This window comes from Orcinus orca, chromosome 3 (genome assembly GCF_937001465.1).
Source record: "Orcinus orca chromosome 3, mOrcOrc1.1, whole genome shotgun sequence".
NCBI lineage: Eukaryota > Metazoa > Chordata > Mammalia > Artiodactyla > Delphinidae > Orcinus > Orcinus orca.
In genome coordinates this window covers 170,805,930-170,824,760 of record NC_064561.1, presented here as the reverse complement: position 1 = coordinate 170,824,760, position 18,831 = coordinate 170,805,930, and the positions used below count along the sequence as shown (strand labels likewise).

At 45.4% G+C, this 18,831-nt stretch overlaps 1 protein-coding gene across 2 annotated transcripts in view; it reads right to left on the bottom strand.

Moving 5' to 3' along the window:
• Positions 1 to 14,642, bottom strand: part of MYO10 (myosin X) — a 221,120-nt gene extending 206,478 nt beyond the window's left edge. For both annotated transcript variants that reach the window (XM_049708320.1, XM_049708322.1), the window contains exon 1: positions 14,129 to 14,642. In XM_049708320.1, the coding sequence (XP_049564277.1) occupies positions 14,129 to 14,149 (21 nt within the window). In that variant the 5' untranslated portion in view covers positions 14,150 to 14,642. The remainder of the gene's footprint in view (positions 1 to 14,128) is intronic.
• Positions 14,643 to 18,831: the final 4,189 nt, after the last annotated feature.

The following is an 18,831-nucleotide window of genomic DNA, read 5'->3' as shown; positions in this document are numbered from 1 at the left end:
GATATATACTTTGAAAAACAGATGATTCCATCTTCAAAAGATTTATAGAAAGGGCACATTGGCCTTTTCAAAGAGAACCTTAAGTGAACGTGGTTTTCGAACCCAAAATACAGTAAGCTAGCCCACCAGACCTACCCAAAGGCAAAAGGAAATTGTTACAGCGGAAAAAGCTACATTCCCAAGAGACACATCCAAGAATTTCAGTGGTTCTCAAGGTCTGAAAATTAATGCCAGAATTTACAGTGTGCACCTGACTTCATATCCTTGAAGTTGAACTTGGCATCTACTTTTGTGAGAATCCCCAAAGGAACGAAAAATGTATGGAAACTCAGGATTAACAAGGCGGTATTCTGATGACCCCATTCTAATAAGGCAAGGAGGGTGTTAAAACAGTGGGGAGGCTGCTTGTAACTTTCGTCTTCTTAGAAAACTGTAAGCAGTTCATAAACACTGCCTCCTAAAGATTCTGCTTCTGGACAGCAAACAATACATCTACTAGATGTGGACAAAAACCCTTAGGCAACAGGACCTTGGTATAAGATACTTCAGTCCTCACACCAACAGTTCTGCCTGCCTCAGTCAGCAACCATGATGCTAAACTGAACATGTACGTTTTATATATGAACATGTAACATATGTATATGTGTATCTAAATTACAGATATTCACACATGCGCATAGGTACACATGTACATATATGATATATTAATCTCATATATAAACCAGTTTAAACAAACAAACAAAATCCCTCTTTTACACCTGAGAAGCAACAGCTTACCTACTTGCTGTTGAAACACTCACTGGTCATACTCTAGACACATACTTGGCAGAAAAACAAGAGCAGGTGGGCATTATTCATATAAAACAGGAGTTACAATGACAGAAAATTCATATGTGGAGAAACCCTGTGATAGACAACCTAGGTGGCGAAGAGCAGAGCACAGGGCGTCTCTCTAGGACCTCGTGCTCATTCTCGGCTCAAATTTTAATTACAAAAGGAAGAGGGTAGCAAGGTCAGGGATCCTGGGTGGAGACAGCAGAGCTAGGTGGAGGGCTGGCTCAGAAGCTGGCAGTAGGCATCAGGGGAGTTCAGGCTGCGTGTCCTTGAACTGGGGGAGCTGTCACGTGGCCCCTCACTGTGGGGGGGGGGGCGGGAGAGATTAAAAACAGGAGTTCCTTTCCACGGGATTTACCTCTCTACATGTTGCTCCCCTGTGCCTGATAAACTCTTTTTTCAAAGCATGGGACCAGAAGCAGTAAGAAGTAGGCTGTAAGAAGGAGCCCAGTAAGAAATAACTGGGAAATGCTCCCCTCTCTCCTGGGCTCATCTGCACTGGGCATTCCTCCCAAACTGGCCAGACCCGGGACCAGAGTGAGGGTGCGTCCCTGCTCTGTGCTCTGTGGCTCCCAGCCTGCAGGATGGAGGTTGGGCCTTGTCTGTTCCACCTTCCACCCAGACGATCCCTCACAGTGGCCACGACCACATACCCGACAAGTCAGGACACTTTCCCTGGCCGTGGAAGTCTTGGCTTACATCAAAGAAACCCCCTTCCTTCCCGGCCTGCCAAGATACTGGTGGATGACTGGAATATCTTGTAGCATTCTTTTTTTTTTTTTTTTTTTTGCGGTACGCGGGCCTCTCACTGTTGTGGCCTCTCCCATTGTGGAGCACAGACTCCAGACGCACAGGCTCAGCGGCCATGGCTCACGGGCCCAGCCGCTCCCCGCACCATGTGGGATCCTCCCGGACCGGGGCATGAACCCGTGTCCCCTGCATCGGCAGGCGGACTCTCAACCACTGCGCCACCAGGAAAGCCCTCTTGTAGCATTCTTGTTCCGCATCCCAAGAAGTCTGGGCTGGAGCGAACTCCAACACTGCCCGCCTGGCTGGTCCAGGTGGGGCTGTCACATGTTTCTGACCTCGACAGCCTAGCCATCAAAAGTCACTGATTTCACACAGCTTCTGTCTCGGGGAAAGAGACCACGAGTAGGAATCTGCTGGTAGGTAGGATGGTGAGCAAGGGTTCAAGTGCACCGGGTTCGACTGAATCGACCTCGAATTGCTTGAGACAGAGTCCGCAGTCAAAACATTCTTTGACAGCAGCACTGAAATATACTGCAATAAGTACACAAGGAGGGCCACGAGAATCTGAGCTCTCAGCAGCCATGGGACAGAGTAGCGTATTATGCAAATAACTGCTAGCCTCAGAATGATAATGGATGTTAGCACAGGTATTAAAAGAGTACCAGGGGCTTCCCTGGTGGCGCAGTGGTTCAGAGTCCTCCTGCCAATGCAGGGGACGCGGGTTCGTGCCCCGGTCCGGGAAGATCCCACATGCCGCAGAGCGGCTGGGCCCGTGAGCCATGGGCGCTGAGCCTGCGCGTCCAGAGACTGTGCTCCGCAACGGGAGAGGCCACAACAGTGAGAGGCCCGCGTACCGGGAAAAAGAAAAAAAAAAGGTACCAGTACACTGGAATACTACGCAGCAATAAAAAGCAACTACTGATGCACACAGCACAGGTGGGTCTCAAGGGCGCCGAGTGAAAAATGCCACTCAGAGGATTTACACACTGATTCCATTTATATAACAGTCTCAAATGACAAAATTATAGAGAAGAACAGATCAGTGCTTCCTAGGGACTGGGGGGAGGGTGGGACTGTTTCTCGTGGGGCAGCACGAAGCATGGGAGAGTTGTGTATTCTGGATGTGCTAGTGGTTGCATGAATCTATACGTGTGGTAACACCGCCTAGAACTACACATGCGCACATACAGATGAGTGGATGTAAAAATCCGAACGAGGTCTGTAAACCGGACCAATGAAAATTTCCTGGTTTTGATACTATACTATTGTTATCTATTGTTGTATAAGATATCACCCCCAGGGAAGCTGGGTGACAGGTACACAGGACGGTCTCTTCTATTTTGGCAACATCTGAGTCTGTATTTCTCTTTTTTTTTAAAAAAAAGCAAAATGTGTCAGAATAAAACTGTACAAAATATATAGGGAGAGGGCAATAAATATAACTTACCTCAACATGGTCTCAAAACTTTGAGAAAATATGACCTCCTTTTTTCCTAGTGGAAAACAACAGCTAGTGTGATTACTCGGTATAATAAATATTTCCCTAATGCTCTAAGGAGAGGACTTTAGGAATATGAGGCAAAACACTAGGAGGGAGATCAACAAAAGCTTTAGGGCAGAGGGTACAGCTGGTCGTGAATATTCCCACCCGAAGCAACAACACAACTTAGATGATAAAACCGATTCTAAGTGTCCAAGTCTCACGGGGAGAGTTTGGATCCTAAAGAGAATAAAATTTCAACACTGATAAATGTGTGCACTTCACCCAAAGAGATGAAAAGCAATTAGGAATCGACATAAATGAGGAAGGGTGAAGAAAGTTTGGGAGTAATCCAAATTTAATCTGTGCCTACAGAAGTGCGGCCATGGCACAGTGATTCTCCACAGGAGCGATTTTACTCCCCCTTCCTCCCCAGGGCATAGCTGCAATGTCTGGAGATGTTTTTCCTTGTCACAACTCAGGGAGGCGAGTGCTACTGCATCTCGTGATCAGAGGCCGGGGATGCCGCTCAACACACTACAAAGCACAGGACGGCCCTGCGCTACAATGACTGATCCGGCCGAAATGTCAAGGGTGCTAAGGTTGAGAAGGCCTAGAAAGAGGGCACCCTTGGGCTTCTCTGGTGGCGCAGTGGTTGAGTCCGCCTGCCGATGCAGGGGACGCGGGTTCGCGCCCCGGTCCGGGAAGATCCCACATGCCGCGGAGCACTGGGCCCGTGAGCCATGGCCGCTGAGCCTGCGCGTCTGGAGCCTGTGCTCCGCAACGGGAGAGGCCACAACAGTGAGAGACCCACGTACCGCAAAAAGAAAAAAAAGAAAGAAAGAAAAAGGGCACCCTTGCCCACCTCTGAAACTCTGAGGCTGAAAGCTACGGGAGGGTTGTACATACCCTTTGGCCCTTAGTGCACATCATTAAAAGAACAAAATGTGGGCAGAGATAAACAGAAGCAAACCTGTACTAAATGACAGCGGTATACGTTGTAAAAGGTGGAGTGTTATTTTCACCCAGAACTCAACACTTCTACTTCAAAGTCCATGGAAAGATCTCCCAGGGGTAATTAATAGAAATAATAAGCCTTACAGTCACACATAGACACAAACACACACCCATCAACAGTGTTGTACATTACCTAAATCCCTACAGTTAGAACCACCACCACGTAACTGTTGTAGCCCAGGCTTAACTCACAGGGATACTTACAATGCAAAGGAATAAGAATTAAAAGAAAAATCCATACAAACGATTCCCCAAACAAATGGCCAATGGCTCCCCAGGCGGTATACAGCAAGGTCCCTTGTGTAGGCTTTGGCCTTAAATGAACATCAGGTACCAGCACTGGGATTTCTGGGGGTCAGATGCCAATCAACGTAATTAAGTGAGTAAAATGCCTCCTTCCTCCACTCTGGTTCAGAGAAGAACCTAACAAGTGGACACAGAAATCTAGTATTATGTGTTTCCTCTGTGAAACAATGCATGTCATTAAGACTCTAATAAGAAGTTACAAAATCCCTGCTACCATAAATACATCATGACAGGGTGTCTCAGCTGTGCCTGCTGTAATCTGCACCGACACCTCTCAGAAAACTTTTGCTGCCAAATAGTCTAAGTAAAAATGTGCGAACCCTTTGAACAAACAGTCCCACTCCTGGAAAATTTTATCCTCGAGAAATAATCAGAGAAGCCTGCAATGACCTGGGTACGAGAATGTATGTGTCCTGTTTTCTATAATAGCAAACACCTAGAAACACCTATAATGGACACATAAATAGGGATACATGTCCAGGAAGAATGCAGGGCCACTCAGACCAGTACAGTGTGTATCACAAAGAAAAAAGAAGGTAAACAAACAGAAGTTCCTCAAATAAAGAGTAAATCACGGTCTTTGATGGAAAATGGTATTATATTAATTTTGAACTTGCAGTAGCAGCAACTATTTGATATAAACTATTGCTTACTATTAATCTTAGCAAAAGCTTCCAAACTGCCCCCAAAAAACCTAATTTGGCCACTTCACTTTAAAAAAATGTGTTTTTAAAAATTTTAGAGAAAAATTTCTTCAAACAGGAACTACATGTGAAACAGGAAACAAAATTGGTATTTTAAGAAAATATAAGGCAATAAAAACATCTGCATGACTAGGAAGAAAAAGATTCACACATTTTTATATGTAGACTATTTTCTGGCTGAGATGCATTAAGGTTTAGTCTCATCTGAAAACAGATTTTTAACAAATTAACTTCTGTTTTCAGTTTTCTTTATAATACACACAGGATTGAAAAGTTTGAGGAATATTTTAAGAAACAGTGGAAATTCACAATATTAATGATATGACTTATACAATAAAATGAAAATATTTTGTGTTTCCTGCAGTATCCATAACCTATCATACGTAATCTTGTTCCGTTTTTTTAATCTAAATATTGCTGTATGAATTTTGTTGACAATGCCAATAACTACTGGCTGCCTTAGCAAAGCATCCCCAAACTGAAATTAATTAAAGAACCACAATGACTCAAGAAAGGTTTTTTACTTTAGTGTTACTGTCAGTAACACATAAATTATTGTGAAAATCTTGACTGTAACCATATATAATTAGTGATTCTGCTGAAATATGGGCAAGAAAAGTAGACCTATGGAAAATTTACTATGGAGTATATGTCTATTACTCACGCAGACATCACTGGTCCATCAACAGGACACCCACACATGTGCTACTATAATTATCTTCATTCATCTTTCATAGTCTGACTTTGGGCAATAAAACCCATAGCTTTAGACATTTTTCGATTGTGTCCTAATGAAGGTATATTTATCAAGGTAGGAGAATAGAAGACACTTATTTACCAGTTTGGAAGCTTGATTTATAACTTAAATATTTTACAGATGTGATATGAGGCTTGCATTTGTACTCCTGTCCCCAGCCCTGAAAATCACAGGGGCCGTCTGTATACATGCAAGATCCTTGCCATTTAAAGCTTTTCTCAAGTAACTCCTTTAAATGTATTTATTTTATTTTTGGTTGCGTTGGGTTTTGGTTGCGTTGGGTCTTCGTTGCTGCGCGCAGGCTTTCTCTAGTTGTGGCATGCAGGCTTCTCCTTGCGGTGGCTTCTCTTGTTGCAGAACACGGGCACGCGAGCTCAGTAGTTGTGGCTCGCAGGCTCAGTAGTTGTGGCGCACGGGCTTAGCTGCTCCGCAGCATGTGGGCTCTTCCCAGACCAGGGCTCGAACCCGTGTCCCCTGTATTGGCAGGCGGATTCTTAACCACTGCGCCACCAGGGAAGCCCTCTCAAGCAACTCTTAAGTGAAAAACATTACAGGTGCGCTTTCACAGAAACAGATACAGAGGCAAAGAAAGCATATACCACAAAACATTAAGAGTAGGACAGAAAGGTTTTGTCCTTTGCTTATGGCGATTTCTAAATTTTCTAAACTTAGCACGTACTCTTTGCAGGATTAAGGAAAGAAAAAAATGTAAGAATGACATGGAAAAGTAATATTGTAAATCTATGTTTATCAAAGCTTTTGTTTTTAAGCAAGAACACTCCTAATTCTACGTATATTCCTAGCAACCCAATTTAAGTACCTATGAAGCTGATAGAACCCAAAAATCAATGGTAGCCACACACGTGAGCATGAAGTCTACCAGAAAAACTTTTAAATAGACTTTTAACACACATAGTAGATAGCATGAACACAGACTCTACCCAGAGGTAAGTCCACTTCTCTCCACAATGTACATCACTGTCAATGGACACTGCTTACATGTTATTAACTCACCCCCAAAAATGACACTTAAAAGAATTATGGGGTTCTTTTGGGACTCAGTATTAGGTAAGAGGCCAAGTGAAAAAGCTACTTTCTATTCCAACGTCCAAATCTCATTTTACCTTGCCCTTTAATCACTGACAGGTAATAAAGATAAACATCCCTACCACAAAATCAAAAATTCAACATTGCCTACCTTTTCTAATATAAATCTCTTTTTTTTTAATTACCACAATTTTAAATGCCTTTCTAAGAGGCAATTTTCAATCTGAAGAGTAGATCCTGAAGCTGGGGAGAAGACAGAACTATGAAATGCCGAACTGCCATCTGGTCCTCCCCTGCTCTGGCTGTGCTTCAAGAGATGTGGCATGGCTTTGCCACAAGAACTCTAACACTTTTTCCTGTAACTGGCAGAGTCAGATGATGTGATGTCATGTGACACGAGGGGCTAGATTTAAACTGGGGACTCAAGTTTCATATATTAAGCCCGGCGGACACATTTTCCAAACAGCTTTTAGTAAGGTATCAAAATGTTTTATTCAAGGAATGCTCTATGAGAAATGTTCCGCTCTCCTGTCAAAGATCACCCACAAGCATTAATAAGCTAACAAGTAAAACAACGGATATAGAGAAACTCTGGGAAGGCGGCCAGAATCTTTAATCGAAAGAGAAGATTCCATCAGAAAACCTCCAAGAGGAATACTCTGATAATTGAGACTTAGAATAGGGAGACACATGAGTCCTATCCTTTCTTTTAATAAAATAACTAATTCGCAAAAATCTAGTTTTCTAATTGCCTTATTACCTAAAGCTCCCTACCGTCCTCATGAGGTTGGGGCCGGCAGCTTCAGAAACCACATCTTACAAGGAAACAGAAGGTAATTGTCTTTCCTAAGTAAAAGGCACAGCAAATAAAGATTGGAGGCATGTTCAAAAGCTGATGAACATTTTCCTGCTGGGTTTGCAGTGTTTCTGGGGCGTGGGCCACTTGTTTTCCCAAACCCCCATGCAGTTTTCAACTCCAAAATCATTCACTAACTGCTTAAGGTCTTAAGCACTTCATCAAAGAAACAGTGATGCAAGCATAAGACAAATGTCACCAACAGGAGAGTAAAGCATGGCAGTGAAGAGCACAGACCCTCTGGAGACGTCCTGTGTGGGTTCAAAGCCCGGCCATCACTTTCTAACTGTGTGACCTTGGGCCAGTTATTTAACCTCTCTCTGCCTCACTTTCCTCATCGATGGAGCCTTACTCATAGGGTTGTTAAATAAATTAATTACTGAATGGAAAGTGCTCAGAAACATGCCTTGCACACAATAAGCACTCGATAAACAGCAAATTATATTTTTTACTGTCTTCAAAGAACTGTAAAATGCTTCATAATCAAGGGAAAAAGTTAGAAGCATCTCCCCTCCCACCATAAAAACATCTGTACTCGAGAGGAAAATAACAGCTACACAAGGATAGAATCCCATCCCTAAGGACCTTTGAGTGCAAACGAGGCGATAAAACTTGTAAATCGGATTGTTTAACCTCTCAAGACTCTGTCTGTTCATCTGAGAAGGAAAGACAAAATAAGTACAGCCTCTAGCTAAAAGGGGTAAATTCCTAACACAACCAGGACAGAAAGAAGGAGAGTCAAGTTCATAGGAAAGAGAGGAGTGACCATGAACTAGACTTGTGGGGGATGGTTTCAAAAAGGAGCTAGACAGGCAGGACATCCGATCAGCGGAGAGAAGGGCACATGCGAAGGTATGGAGGAAGGCTGGTAACAGACCCTCTGGAATAGAATTCACATGCGGGAAAAGACTAGAGAGAGGTGCAAGATCAGAAGGCCTTGGAAACCGGACTAAGAATGTGAGCTTGACTTTATAAGCAATCTAGACATGCTTTAGACAGAATTCTGGAAAATCAGCCAGAAGTGTATTGGTCCAAAGGGAGAAAATTAATAAGTGCAATCTAGCACCAGAAATGATACTGGCAACAGCTCGAAGACCAAGATTTCCCTGCACCATAGAGTACTGGGATTTCAGTCACCATCAAAGGCCACTCGTTCTTAATTTCTAAGTTACTCTAACCTTTTATTACTACTCACTTACCAGGTGCCAAGAGCTTTGTAAATCTTATCTCGAATTCTAATAACCATGCAAGGTCAACACTATTATGCTCACTTACAGACAGAGAAAGGAAGCCCAGGAAGGTCAGATAACCTGGCTGAGAGCCCATAGGTGTGGAGGGTACAGCCAGCCTCCCAGAGGCCACATCTCTTCTACTCTTAGGGAGGAGGCTCTCAATCCGCCCAGGGGCGTTCAGGCCCAGGGAAGTGTGGCCCAGCTTCCTGTAGACTTCACTGCCTGCTCCTGCCTGAGGGTGCCCTGCAAATCAATGACCTGAGACTGTAAGTCCCCTACACACGAACCTTCAAGTTGCGAACTTTCAAAGATGCGAATGTGTGTTCCATCAATGTCAGGCATGAGTGAAACTGCAGCTTTGCCCTCCGTCCCCTATTGCTGACGATCCTTCAGCTCTACCATCTCCCACCTCCTCTCCCTCCTCCAGTCAGTAACTCTTCTTGCCTGTTCACCCGATGCCAGCCCTGGACGTCAGCTGCTGTACTGTACTGTACTGTACTACTGTACTTTTCAAGGTACAGTACTGTAAGATTAAACATGTTTTCTTTATTTTTTGTGTTTGTTTTTTTATGTATTATTTGTGTGAAAAGTATTATAAACCTATAACAGTACAGTCCTATGGAGCCAATTGTGTTAGGTACCTAGGCTAACTTTGTTGGACTTAAAAACAAAATTGGACTTAACGAACGTGCTCTGGGAACGGGACTCGTTCGTTATGTAGGGGACTTACTGAATTACGTAGAAGTTATTCTGAAATTTTGAAACGCATTTATAAGGAGGTACCCTATTTCCCATCACTCCATAGAAGAGCGCATTCAAGGCTTGTGTCCTTAAAGGTGACCTCACTTAAAAGCCAGCAGAGCTGGAAAAACAAACACTCGGCACTCTCCCTGCACAGCTCTGGTTAAACAGTGCTGGCCCTACCCACACTGCTCTGGGCCTGATCTGGGGAGAGGTGAGCGCCCAGAAGACCAGGGCTCCCTGCTCCCAGCTGCTTCCGTGCCTTTGCTGCACCCAACATGGCAGGGCCCAAAAGTGACAACAGGAATCCTTGCGGGGTGTGCAGAAAGGGCAAGGCACTGTGACTGCACTGTGGGAAAAGGGGACACCAGGGAATGTTCTGATGATTCCATTTTACAGTCGTCAAAGGGGTGGCCTGCAGGATGTGGTGGGACAAGGAAGTCCTCAGTGCTTGCCTTCTGCCCTTGAGAGATGATTGGGGGGAGGGGGAGGAAGGAGGTGTCAAAACCAACAGTCTCATTTCTTTTAGCAAGACAAAAAATATCAGTAAGATGTGAAACAAACAAAACACTATAAAAAGGGGAGAAAAATAGGCTCAAGAACTTGTTCCAGCTTAAAAAACTATTTGAACTCCAGGTAACAACCGAAATTAAGACACCACCCCAAATTAAGTGCAAATGAGGAAGGTGTTTCCACTTAACATCTGGAGAGGTGCGTTTGTTCCAGCCCAGGGTGAACCAGGCTGTAAGAAACAGGTACAGCTGGAATGCTTTCCACTAACAATTTAGTGCTTAAAACATTAATACCTGCTTTATGTTTGTATTTATGTGTTTATGAGTATCTTACTTGTGTATATTTTACACACTTCTGAAAAATCAAAGTGTTCATATATGTCCAGTTAATAAGCCTCAAAAGATCTTTCGCTTGAACAGCCATCATGCCATTCCTGTTCCTAAAACAAGACAGAGAAGTCGCGCTCGTTTACGTGTCCCGCTGGCATTGACAGGCCCCTCCAGTATTCTAGACACTGTACCCAGCACTGGGGACTTGGAAACAGCGGCCACTTCAAAACATCAACACGTTTGCACAGCCGTCTTGCACTTTGCTGGTTGAGCCTTTTCAATTTGTTTTAAAAATTGCTTCTGGTGGGCTTCCCTGGTGGCGCAGTGCTTGAGAGTCCGCCTGCCGATGCGAGGGGACGCGGGTTCGTGCCCCGGTCTGGGAAGATCCCACATGCCGCGGAGCGGCTGGGCGCGTGAGCCATGGCTGCTGAGCCTGCGCGTCCGGAGCCTGTGCTCCGCAACCGGAGAGGCCACAGCAGTGAGAGGCCCGCGTAACGCCCAAAAAAAAAAAAAAAAAAAAAAAAAAAAAAAATTGCTTCTGGTTACAGACATACCTAACCTTAGGTTCTTCGTGAAGTAACTTTTTCACAACTTACCTCTAAATGCTGAAAAAGCAACTTTCCAAGAAGTGCGCACACAATTCACTCGAGAGATGTCATAAAGATCTAAGACCGCGAAGGCACTGAAACGCGGGGAGTGTAGGGCGCTCAGTTTCTCCAGTCCCCGGGTACATTTTGAGGTCAGTAGCCATCAGCTTCCCGGCACAAGCCTCACAAGCTTCCAGGTGATCGGCAGTCAGATGCCTGATGCTACGTAAAGTAGGCAAGGAAGCTGTGCCTGCCACACGCACGGGAATTAATTCCACGAGGCAACTGCTTCGTGGGTCTAACTCAGTGGGTCTCAACTGGGAATGATCTTGTCCTCTGTGGCCCAGCTGGCAACGTCTGCAGACATTCTGGTTGTCACAACTTGGGGGTGCTAGTAGCATCTAGCGGGTAGAGACCAGGACACACAGGACACAGGAAGTTCCCCCACACCAAAGAACTGACTGACCCAGAATGTCGATGGTACCCAGATTGAGAAACTCTGGTCTAGCTCTAAATAGCAGCTGCGAGTCACAAGGAGCTCTCGTTTCCTTCTTATTTGGCCGTTCACACATAAAGCTAATACGTGCGACATCTCATTCAATTTTTTTTCAATTGTTAACATTAGCTTCAAATTGCTGTCCAACAAGCAATAAGTTATAATCCCTAAGTCACAAAGGGAAAAGTTACCAAAGAACAGGACACCACTTCGTGATACAAGAGGCCTTACAATTTTGCCGTCCTTGGAAATATACCACTTCCACACTTACTCCATAGAGAGATCCATAGAGACAGGATCTGTGTTAGGAGTATGTCTTCAATTGATAGCACTGCATAGCCTCTCTGGTCCTGCTGGCTTCCCATTCAAAGTAATTATGGTTAGGGGAGGAACTCTGATTAGAAATTACTACTGACTAGAAATAAATTAATCAGAAGTTAATTTCTGATTAGAAATTAACATTGTAATAGAAATACATCACAAGAGTAAAAGTATAACTTTGAATAAAAATGTCCCCCAATACTAAAGTCACCAGCAACAGAGCAGAAAGGCTGTGAGTTCTATAACCTCTTCAACCTTGGGCAAGTGACTTAACGTCTTTGGATTCAGATTCTTCATCTAGGAAAGGCAGGGGATGGAGAAGAAGATCTCTGAAGGCCAACTTCAATATTATATTAATCATGGATATAAAATCCAACAACTAGGTCTCCTTACACTGAACCATGGCATAGTGTAAGGAGAAACAGTACTTCAAAGTCCAACGGGAGGATACCAGGGCAGGAGGTTGCAGCTGCCCCATGTTATCCTGCAGTTCTCCCCACTTCCACTAGGGGGCAGAGTTCTTCCAAAGGGGAGGTCACTGGCCCCCTGACAGACAGGCTTCCTGGGGACGGGGACCCCAACAAATCGAATACAAATTCTATGTCTCATCAAATTTCCTAAAGAACTCACAACACAAGAGCAAAATAAAGGCCTCCCCCCCCCCGCCAAAAAAAGTTAAGAATTAGAGTCCCGCAGGCAGAGCCTCAGGTTTTCTTACAGATGAAAGCAATTAAACTAGCCCACTGGTCTTTTATCACTGGTTAACCTGCAACTCCTGCAGAAAGTTCTGGTGCCTTCTTACAGGCATGAAAACGAAGGTCTATGGATTAGCAAATGCCAGTCTCACAATTATAGGTCTCATTTAAAAAAAAAAAAGGAGAAATATGTATTAATGAATGATTAATTCCTTTCCAGTCCACCTCTCACCATGAATGTGGGTATCGCCTGTGAGACACCACTTTAAAAAAAAAAGGTATATTACTATTACACAAGAATATACCACTCTGGCCACTATAAATAGTCATCAGGCTATTTAAAGTAAGTGGGCATCCGGAAAGCACAATGATTTGAAATAATAAATCCAGTTAAGTCTGAGAAAGCAAGTTAGCCAACATAGAGGCAAACCCTCACCAATCCAATTTGCTGGAAGGTTCCAAAACTGTCCTGGATTTACAAAACATCCCCTGGCTTTCAATGAAAGACACATCAGACTCATTAAGCCAACTAAGTTTACTTTGAGCCACTTCAAACCTCGAACTTAAATAGAATTTGTTAAATAAACACAACCAAGAAAGGAAAGGGAGCCAAGAAACCACGGTAACTCTCGATCCCAGAGAAAAGGGTTCTCAAGTCAAGGGTTTCAAGTAACCGTGGTGTCCCGCCCTCAATGACCCTAAAAGGAGCATCAGTTTAATCTTTCAAAAATAACCAATGTTCGCTCTTAAAGATTTTCTTTAAATTCGAATTCCAAATCTGCCAGGGACAGTCAGCACAAATACATGATGTTTTGATCTCACCCTCTGGAATGATCTCAGATCCTAGAAGAGCACTTCTTGGTGAGCACTAGAACCTAGACCCCAAAGGTCCGACAGGCCGAGAACACAGTGAACGATTAAACCCTCGTCTCTCCCTTCTCACACTTCATTAAGCGTCTCCTCTGGAAGTGTTTGCACCCCTCTCACAGGAAGCCGGCACGTTTTGCAAAGGAAATTCCAGACCAGACCTTTCTTGGAGAAAGGCAAGTCCTCGATGAACGTTTTATTGGGCTTCCTGCACCCAGGCAGCCGGGCAGGCACATCTCCCCGCCGGGCCCCTCGTCCGCCAGCTCACCTCGCGCGGGTCGCCGCGGGGACACCCGGTGAGCCAGCCACCCCCGCCAAAGGACGCTCACCTTCGCTGCATCCCGGGGCCAAGTGGGAGTGCGGGACAAAATAAATTCCGCCAGGGATTACTCAGCCGGAGACTCCCCGGGGCTTGATTTCTGGCGACTCCCAGAAAGTTTCACCCTCTCGGGCTAAGTGCGCGCGGTAGCGTGTGTGCGCGCGGCGCGGTGAGCACCTCCCTCCCTCCGGGCAGGAAAGGAGCCCGCGCCCGGCTCAAGGAAAGCAGCCCGGCCCGGGACGCCGGCGCCCGCCCTCCCGGCCGCGAGCGCACTCACCTCGGGGAAGAAGTTGTCCATTGTTCCCGTGCGCTCCCCAACTCGCCCGAGTCCGGCTCCCAGCTCGCGGAAGTCAGCCCAGCAGAAGGTCCGGGGAAACCATGCGTGTCACAGCGCGACTCCCAGAAACTCGAGCCCGCGGGGCTCCCCCGCTGCCATCTCCTTCTCCCCTTCTCGTCTTTCGCACCTTTTGTTTGCCCAAACCCAAGTCTCTAACTCATCCGTCCCAACTGCAGCCTTTGTCTCCTCTTTCTCCAAGTTCCTCACTCCTGGGCGCCGCGCTCGCGAGCGGAGAACAGCTGGTGGCACATTCTTCCCCCCGGCTGGGGGAGGGAGGCGGGGGGCTGGGGAGTGCGCCCCCTCCCTCTGCGCTCCGGCCGGAGGCACTCGGGGCGGGCAGGGGGACAACGGCCACAAAGCAAGCCCGAAATGGCTCTCCCAGCTCGAGCGCCGCCCCGGTGAGTATTCGGGCGCCCAGGCTCACCGGCTCACGGCCACACGGAGACTTGCGGACAGGAGAGCACGGCCCTCCCAGCCCGCTCATCCGGCCCCGCCCACTCGCTCGCCTCGCCCCGCCCCTCCAGGGGCTTAGCTCCGCCCACTCAGCCGGCCCACCCGGCCCCTACGCCACGCCCCCCTGCAGGAGCCCAGCCCTCAGCCGACCCCTCCCCCCGCTTCCGCAAGGTTCGGCCTCGCGCGGCCGGCGCGCCCCGCCCCCATCTTCGCCCAGGCCCCGCCCACTCTGCGCCTCGGGCCGCCGCAGGCTCCGGGACTGGCGGGGAAGGCGGGGCCCCAGCGGCTCCCAGCTCCCTCCCCGCCTCTCCACCTAGGTGCGGGCGGGGGAGTTGACTCTTCCCTCTGGTGAGAAAGACCAAATAGTCACCAAGGAGGAGGGGTTGGGGGATTTGTGTGTGTGTGTGCCTTTGATCTTTAGCACGCCCTGGAACCGGCTCAACGCGGATCTCATTAATGCAGCTCGGCAGATGAGCGACCCCGGGGACGGAAGCGCGGTCCGTGGAGCTGCCCCGGCTGTTGGGCCAGATCAAAGCGGAGAAGGGAGGCTAATCAGAATTTCTGGAAGCTGCCTACCCGTGTGGAGTTTCTCCTGCACCCAGGATAAAAGACGTTTTCATCGCAGTGGGAAAATGTAGTTTTGTAAACTGGAAGAGGACGTGGCCAATTGCACTTTTCCTGGACCTAAAGGAAGCAGCAGATAGTCAAATGGAAGTGAGATGGATGAAGGATCAAACCCCCCTGGTACTGAGTCCTGGTTTCTCTGGGGCAGGTCCTCAAACTTTCGCGTGCACAGGAGTCACCTGGGAATCTTGTTAAAATGCAGACTGAAATTGAGTGGGATGAGCGCTGATAATCTGCATTTCCAGCAAGTTTCAGGTGCCTTCAAAGGATGGCACCTGGCCTTGTGCTGTTCTGCAAACTGTTTGGAACCTGTCTGTAACAAGTAGAGAAATTGAGAGCAAAGGTTTAGAAACTTTTGTAGCAATTTATAAAATGCCACGACATACAAGCACATGATCTGTGGTCTCTTTGAACCGAGTATAAACCAGTTTGGGTGTTGTCAGACTCGTGGTGACTCATACCTGGCACAGCAGGGTTTTCCTATTGGTACCTGGCAGATTGGAAACAGAAACAACTGGTTCTTCACCACAAATGGTTTGAAAAGTTCTCTCTAGGGGATTTGCCAACTGCTCCCATCCTTTAAGACTCAAGTCAGAAAGTCACATCTTCCATGGGAAGCCTGCCCAGAGATGTCCAGCTACTCATGCCACTTCCAGCTCCACCTAACCAGCAGGCGTGGCTTATTCCTACAACTACCGAGGAAACTATATCTTGTTGGGGTAAAACTATATTCTGCAAGGGTCTTTTTGTAGGCGTCCTACCCATCTTCAGTTGGGAGAATAGAAGCTCTTTGAGAGGGAACTGTGCTTTCAAATTGGTATCCCCAGCCTGTTTCAGACCGAATGAATGAATGAATGAATCATCCCCCCAATCCTTGTGTGAAAATTCAAGCATGTTTGTAACCTATCTCAGAGCAGTTCTTCAGCGTTAATATCGTTGTACCCACTCCACTCCCCTTTGGAAAGAGTCAAGGTTAAATTAATTCATGATGTGCTCTGTGATTGCCCTGTTTCACAGGTTTACACATGTAAGCCATTAAAGATTGTGTCCCAGGTTGCGTGGAAAGTTAAGATGGAGCCAGGATAAATACCAACCATCCCAGGCACCATAGTGCTTAGTCAAATGAGTCCTGCTGCCATCTGTGTTCAGATACTGGCGCAGAGCAATTACAGTCATGATAGTGTTAATCTGTATAGAACATCTTTCAAGAGAGAAAGTACAGGCAGCTGGTTCAAATGAGGATGTGGGTGTGGCTTGGTTCCCAGCATCAGCCCAGCCACTGGCAGCCTTGGCCATGGTCATTTCAAAGTCACTTTCCAATACTGGCTCAACAGTTGTAACAAATGTACCACGCTAATACAACATGTTAATAATAAAGGGAACTGGGATATAGGGAAACTTTACCCTCAATTTTTCTGTAAAGTTAGAACTGCTCAAAAAACTAGACCATTTTTGAAAGTTACTTCCCTATTGATTAAGAAGATATGGTGAATAATTACATACCCCCAACCTGCCTCAAAAGAATTGTGAGGCAGATCCAATACATAAGGGTTGAATTTTACTGAATTATATTTCTTTTAAAAGTTTACACCACTTTATCAAAATCCCCTAGGACAATTGTCAAAAAGAAAAAGCAAAAAAACACATGACTCTGAAGCTCAGGGGTGGGCTGGGTGCCTAAGAATCTGCATTTTAGCAATCACCCAAGTAGACAATTCTATGTTTGAGGGTCATCACTTTATGTTTTCAGAAGTCATCAGATTTTCCATATAAATGCACAGTCTTGAAAAGTTGTAAAGGTAAACAGTAGCAGTAAGATTCTATTTGTTGAACAAACAGCAAAGCGCATGTTATTTTAAGCATTCTAAACAGGATATCAAACTTTCAAGTATTTGGGGTGGAATCAGTTGTTTAAAAGGAATATGTTAAATTTACAAGGGCTTTGACAAAATTGGACAGAGAAGGGGAAGCAATGAAAAGGTAAGTGCTTCGTTTTAAGGAGCTGTGTTACCCAATGGTCAAAGCTGTTTGGACTAAAACATTAAACTATGCCCTCTGAGAAGTGACAGAGGCTCACAAATGTTAATGCGAGCATGGGCACATTTCTCTGAAGCCAAGTTCCTTCTTTTTTAATTTTTTTAAAAATTAATTTATTTACTTTCGGCTGTGTTGGGTCTCCGTTGCTGCGCTCAGGATTTTCTCTAGTTACGTTGAGCGGGGGCTACTCTTCGTTGCGGTGTGTGGGCTTCTCATTGCGGTGGCTTCTCTTGTTGTGGAACACGGGCTCTAGGTGCACGGGCTTCAGTAGTTGTACACGCGGGCTCAGTAGCTGTGGCGTACGGGCTTAGTTGCTCCGCGGCATGTGGGATCTTCCCGGACAAGGGCTCAAACCTGTGTCCCCTGCATTGGCAGGCGGATTCTTAACCACTGCGCCACCAGGGAAGTCCCGAAGTTCCTTCTTAATTATTCTACTTATTTCTCAAACATGCTCACGGAGTGTTACATTAGCAAAATAAAACAAAAAAAGCTCAAGTTACATTCTCTTATTTAGCTGCAAAACTTAACCCATAAGTGACAGAAATTTATTTTTATATAGATGGGACCATTTCCCCACTTTAAGGGAGATTTCCGTACAGGTATGTATGTGAATAAGTACTATGATCCTCTTCCGTTTTTGTTTCCACCACGTTTGTTTGTTTTCAGTTGACATAGCTTGTCTTAATTTCCTTTGTGATTTCGAATTGAGTTCCTTTGTTGTTGTTGTGTTGCTGCTGGCAGTTCCTAATCTGGATGTGTCTTAGTGTATAGAGTCTTCTTCATTACCTTCGTTTTTATAAAACACTTGCTCTAATTGCTCCAGTCAGATTAATGGTTTAATAACCAGTTACGGGAAGACAAAGTTCTGGAGTTTCTTTCGCACAGATTAGAAGTTAATAACTGACACAACCTTAAAATCCTGTTTTCCATGCTTAACTAAACAGCAGTTCCTTTCGGTTCACTTATAGTCTTGGACCTTTAAAAATCCACGTGTTTTTGACTTTTGAACAAGCAAATATTAAGGGAATCTTCGTGTTCTTTAAATTTTTAAACAAGTGTTCCTTTTATTTCTCATAACTTACAATTCAAAAACCCTTGAGGAAGTTTTGTTTCGTTTTGTTTTTTCATGTGAAACTTAAAACAGTTGTGAAAGAATAAAACTCCGGGGGAAAAATACCTGATATGTTTCACATTGTAGTAGAATTAAACAAGTACAAAAAAGTAAACTTGGAAATGAAGCAGGGATAAGATACTGAAAAACTGATTTGCTAGCAGTCATTTTTCTAAACAAAATGGGCTACGGCTAAGATGTAATTTACCTAACCAGAGAGCCCTCAATGGACAATTAATGCCAACTAAATCCCCATCACTTCACACTACAGCAAGAATGCTTTCTAAATTGATATCCCACACAAACACAGAGTTGTTTTCATAAATGAATCCATTTCTGTTTAAAGTGTGGAGTCCTGGTCCTGTTGGGTGTGATAAATAAATGGTATAAAGATCCATGAAACCCTCCATGATGATAT